Raw genomic sequence first — 4,713 nt, 5'->3', positions numbered from 1 at the left:
GTAATGAAGGAACTGCAAGCTTGTGGTTGTGACGAAGAAACTCGCGAAGAAACTGCAAACCGATCGCCCTCACAAGTCACGATAGTCCGGCTCGCCAGGAAATAGGGCAGAGAAACCTAGGATAATGAACTGCGATGATGGAAGCTTCTGTGAGCGACGCCAATCGAACACTCTCAGCAACTGATGGACTGGGTGGTGCTTCTGTTGAGGTTAGATAGCTGATCGGACACATGGGACATGACACCATTAGGTTTCCTCTTTTCTTTTCTGAAACCCCAGTTTGTTTTGAAGGTTTTTGTATTTTTAGTTTTCTCGAGAAAAAAAAAGCTAATCTACCCAAACTTCACCAGATCACAAAAACTCAGCGAGAGAATGTATCAGGGAGTCAAAGTACAGAAGCCAACAAGCTACCGGTATCAAAATTGTTTGATTTTGTTTGTGAATCCGTTCATCCCTGTGGATGGTTCGAACTGTATAGTGCTCTTGGGAGCAAAGTGAGGTGACAACCACGTGCGTAAAATTGGATGATGTGGTGGCACAAGCACCCAGACACCTTGCTTCTCTATTTTCAGGGCTACATTTGTCTCCAGCGATGGTAGCTCCTCCGCCGTTTGCAGAGACAAAGAAGGTGGGCATATTGGATGAATAAAACGGCTTTCAACACAAGTTCAAAAAAGAAGGCTTTCAAGACTGTCAACTTCTGATTACACGACTAAATAAATTGAAGCCAACTTTTGGTTTTGTGAAATAGGAACCTGACACCAAAACAATTGCAAACTTTCAAATACACCTAGACCACCTTCAATACAAACCTTACTTAGAAAATCAAACTTTTGATGGAAAAAGGAAAAGCTTTTGGCTTCGTTTCAAAAAACTTTTGAGAAAATAGTAAAAAAAAAAAGCATTCCACTCATCGAATCTTGGAAAACCCAACTTTCAAAAATAATAGTACATACTCATCAAATATGAGTATTCACATCTAAAAAAAAGGTATTCAGGTGTTGGATCATAGGTTTCATATCTCGAATCAAAAAAGGTAAATGGAACCCTATACCTCGAATCAACATTTACGAGTATATATCTTGGCACATTAAAGCTAATACGCACAAAGACAAGTAGACATGGTCGATCGATCATTAACCATGAAGATCTTCATGAACTATTAGCAAGATTCAGCATGGAAGAGACTAAGAAAAGGAGCTCATATACAGGGCTCAGATGTTTTGTGCAAAAAAAGAAGATTTGAATGTGTTGCGCAAGGGGATCCAGACCTGTACATGATCTACCTGGGGAACAGGGCATATATTCAACCTACCATCATATCAAGTCATGTTCAGGAAATCGTACTATGCTCTGGGGCAATATTCAACCTGCCATCAGACCACTTCTTTTATTATCATTATGTACTAAATGGGACAAAAGAATATCGCAACCACTTCATTTACATTAAGTACACAATATTGTGAAAGAGCTGCACATTGACAGAAAGGAAGAATAACGCTTCGACTGCTTTTAGGTTTCCAAAACAGGGAAAAGTTGTGTCACCATGTTTTCTCAATCTACAGGTTTGAACACTGACTGCAAGTAATTATCATTTACCATCCAATGAAGTAATAATAACAAATAGGAACAACATGAGGCGAAGCAGCTACATAAATAAGAGGACCATCTAATATGACAAGGCTAGAATTTACGGCAAGGAGGTTCCGAAATGGGGATTCACTTAACTCAAGCAAGCCTGTACTACCAGAGAATCAAGAACAATTCCTCGTCGGTTGCTTAGCTACAACAAACACATGGAAGCAGAGCAAACAGATGGGTGCTTGTGATATACCCCCAATGCTACGATTGCAATGTTCCAAACAGCGGCTTCACATCATCATCCGCGACCTTGTCCGCTGGACCTGCAAGAATCACATACCAATTATTTCACGGAACAATTAGCAGTCCATTTGAAGCAGTTCTGACCGGGGTTAACCACCACCTTGCGGCTCCAGTTTCACGGGATTCTTGTCCTCCCTGGGAGATGGCGTGGACCGTGACATTGAGCTGGCTGCGGCGGCCGCTGCTGCGGCGAACGCCAGCGGCGTAGGTTGCTGCATGGCATTGAACTTGAGCATCTTGTCCCTGTCCCGGTTGGCCTCGCTGCTCTTGGGGGTTTTCTTCTTGGGCGGGTGGGCGGCGAGCTTCTCCTTCTTGGTCTTGGCCTCCTCCTCTTTCTTGATCTGGGCTACCCTGTCCTCCTCCCCCTTCTTCTTGGCGGCCCTGGCCTCCTCCTCGAGCGCCCGGAAGGCGGCGTCGAGCATCTCCCGCGACCGCTTCCGCGCGATGGCGGCCTCCATGACGCAGCGCTCGGCCTCCTCGCGGGCGGCGGCCGCGGCGCGGCCGACGGACTCGTGCGCGAGCCGCGCCGCGACGAGGAGGACGCGCGCGGCGCGCTCGTCCAGCACGCGGCGGCCGACTGCGGCGGGCGTGTGGGAGAAGGTCCTGTCCTCGGCGGCGGCGGCGCACGGCGGGCAGACGAAGGAGGCCGGGTCGGGGACGCAGGAGAGGTGGGCGACGGAGACGGCGCAGGTGGTGCAGGGGGTGGTGGGGCCTGGAGGGGAGAAGGCCGGTTCGAGGAGGGGCTGCTGGTCGTCGGCGGGGAGGAGGAAGAGGCAGACCGAGCAGAACGCGGCTGGGTGGTACTGGAGGACGCAGGAGGAGCAGAGGCGGCAGAACACGCCGTCGTGGCGGACGTGGTGGAGGGGCCAGGCGTCGCGGCCGGAGGCGCAGCGGTCGCCGCCGCAGCCGCGAGGGGCGGGGGCGGCGGAGGAAGGGGACGGCCGGAAGGGAGGCGTCATGGCTGCGAGCGGCGGCTCGAGGTCGAGGGGGAGGGAGAGGATTAGGGTTTGTGGGGGAAGACACGGCTGAACGGCTCTCCTCCTCGAGGAGCCATTTTCACCTCTTTTTTTCACCTGTCCTTCAACAAATGGAGGAAGAAAACCATAGGTGAAGTTTTTCTATCTCTATACCTAGTAATATCTATATTTATATTTATATTATATTATACTTTATCTATATCTATACCTAATAAATAAGGAGCTAAGGTTTCTGATCGAAATAATCGAGTTGAATCGTAAATGATGTATACGTGTAGGCTTGACGTAAATTGCGACATGCACGGCCAGTGCAGCCAAGACCTTCTAAGGTGACGTTGCGCTACAACTGTAGCCGCTCATGATGTGTTCCTCATGGAGCTAATCCACATAAAGTTACACTAGATTTTCTATATCATTACTTTCTCTATATCTAGCATAGTTCGTGAACTCTTATGCCATCATATTCCGTGTGATGATGTTGTCGTGGGTGTGCGTGTCGATGGTCGCCGCAGACTATAGGTGCTTAGCTTTGGCCTCGCGATCTAGGACGACCACGATGTCATGCATGGATGGTTTATTTTCTTCAGGTTGCGCCATATGCTACCATGTTCAACTCATGACCAGGTCATTAGGAGATGGGGCTAGACCTTAATTCTTCATTTACTTGTGGCCAGTGTATTTATTTTTCAACTTAGATATGGGAGAGTATGAAACTTAGTGAATTAACCAATTCATTCTCTCTTTAATTTCAAATTTCTAGATTTTTCTTAGATTTGACTTGGTATAATATTCAAAAGAAAAAAAAGACAAATATTGGCATACTTATTTTACTAGATAAACTAATCTTACAACTTCTTGGCTTAGGGTTTCTAACTGAAGAAACAAGTATAGGTCCTATCGATTAAATTACTAAACCGACGCTAAAAATGTCATCCATGGAAAAGTTAGCTTATATATTTATAAGGCATTTTTGTAAATCATTCCACGGATATTCATGTGTTGGCAATTTATATTTATTAGCGTGTGTGATGAATGGCTTTACAGGAAGTTCTAAAAAAAATGGCTTTACAAGGGATTCTCTTACCTTTTCTAGGCACATTGTTTTAACCTCCTCGCACACAAAAATCAACGAGTATTAACCTCTATCTCGTGCAACGCACGGACACTTTTGCTAGCCTCTACTTATAAAGCCACAAAGTTGCGTGGGAAAATTGAATCTGCACCGTCCATCTGCCTGCACCACACGGTCTAGATTAGTGTGTTCTCCCCTCCCCGTCCTCCCCGAAATTTAGGCACCTCCCATCGCTCAGTTACAATCAGCAATGCCCGTCTAAACTCCCTTAGAAAAAAAGGAATCTGATGCCAGCCTAAATGGTCTTGCTGACTACCTCCTCTGTTAAGATCCAAAAATCAAGCCGCAAACCGTCCCCGCATATGCAGTACACCTCCTGCGTCCTCGCCGGCATGGAGAAGCATCACCGAGGATGTGTCCAGAGCTCACCGCAGCCCGCGTCGTCCTCTTCCTCCTATTGCAATTCACGCCGTTTTGTCCTTGTCACCAAGGTCGTAACCAACGACGGTTACAACGCTCAATTTCACATGTATTGATGTTCATCGTCTTATGAACTAGCGGTGGAATTAAGAGAAACATCGAACAGTACAAAACACCTCAATAAAAAGGAAAATTACAACGAAATCCAAAAACCTGAGCGTCGCCGCACCAACTTTATTGAAGAAGACGCCACCGCCACCACCTGAGCGTCGCCCCACCAAACCTTTACCCTAAAACATGAGCGCCTCCTGATCGCCCATCGTGTGGACGGTTTTGCTGGCACACATCCGCGACCAGGAC

At 47.2% G+C, this 4,713-nt stretch overlaps 1 protein-coding gene across 1 annotated transcript; it reads right to left on the bottom strand.

The window, feature by feature from the left end:
• Window positions 1-1,478: 1,478 nt before the first annotated feature.
• Window positions 1,479-2,972, bottom strand: LOC127346651 (uncharacterized). Its single transcript, XM_051372930.1, has 2 exons — window positions 1,985-2,972; window positions 1,479-1,904 (listed from the first exon to the last, which is right to left on the bottom strand). Exons 1-2 carry the CDS (start codon window positions 2,841-2,843, stop codon window positions 1,843-1,845), a joined length of 921 nt encoding a protein of 306 aa, XP_051228890.1. The 5' UTR covers window positions 2,844-2,972; the 3' UTR covers window positions 1,479-1,842.
• Between the last annotated feature and the right edge of the window lie 1,741 nt (window positions 2,973-4,713).

Source organism: Lolium perenne, chromosome 1 (genome assembly GCF_019359855.2).
Source record: "Lolium perenne isolate Kyuss_39 chromosome 1, Kyuss_2.0, whole genome shotgun sequence".
Classification (NCBI taxonomy): domain Eukaryota; kingdom Viridiplantae; phylum Streptophyta; class Magnoliopsida; order Poales; family Poaceae; genus Lolium; species Lolium perenne.
Note: the sequence above shows the minus strand (reverse complement) of the source record. Positions and strands in the feature narration are given on the sequence as shown.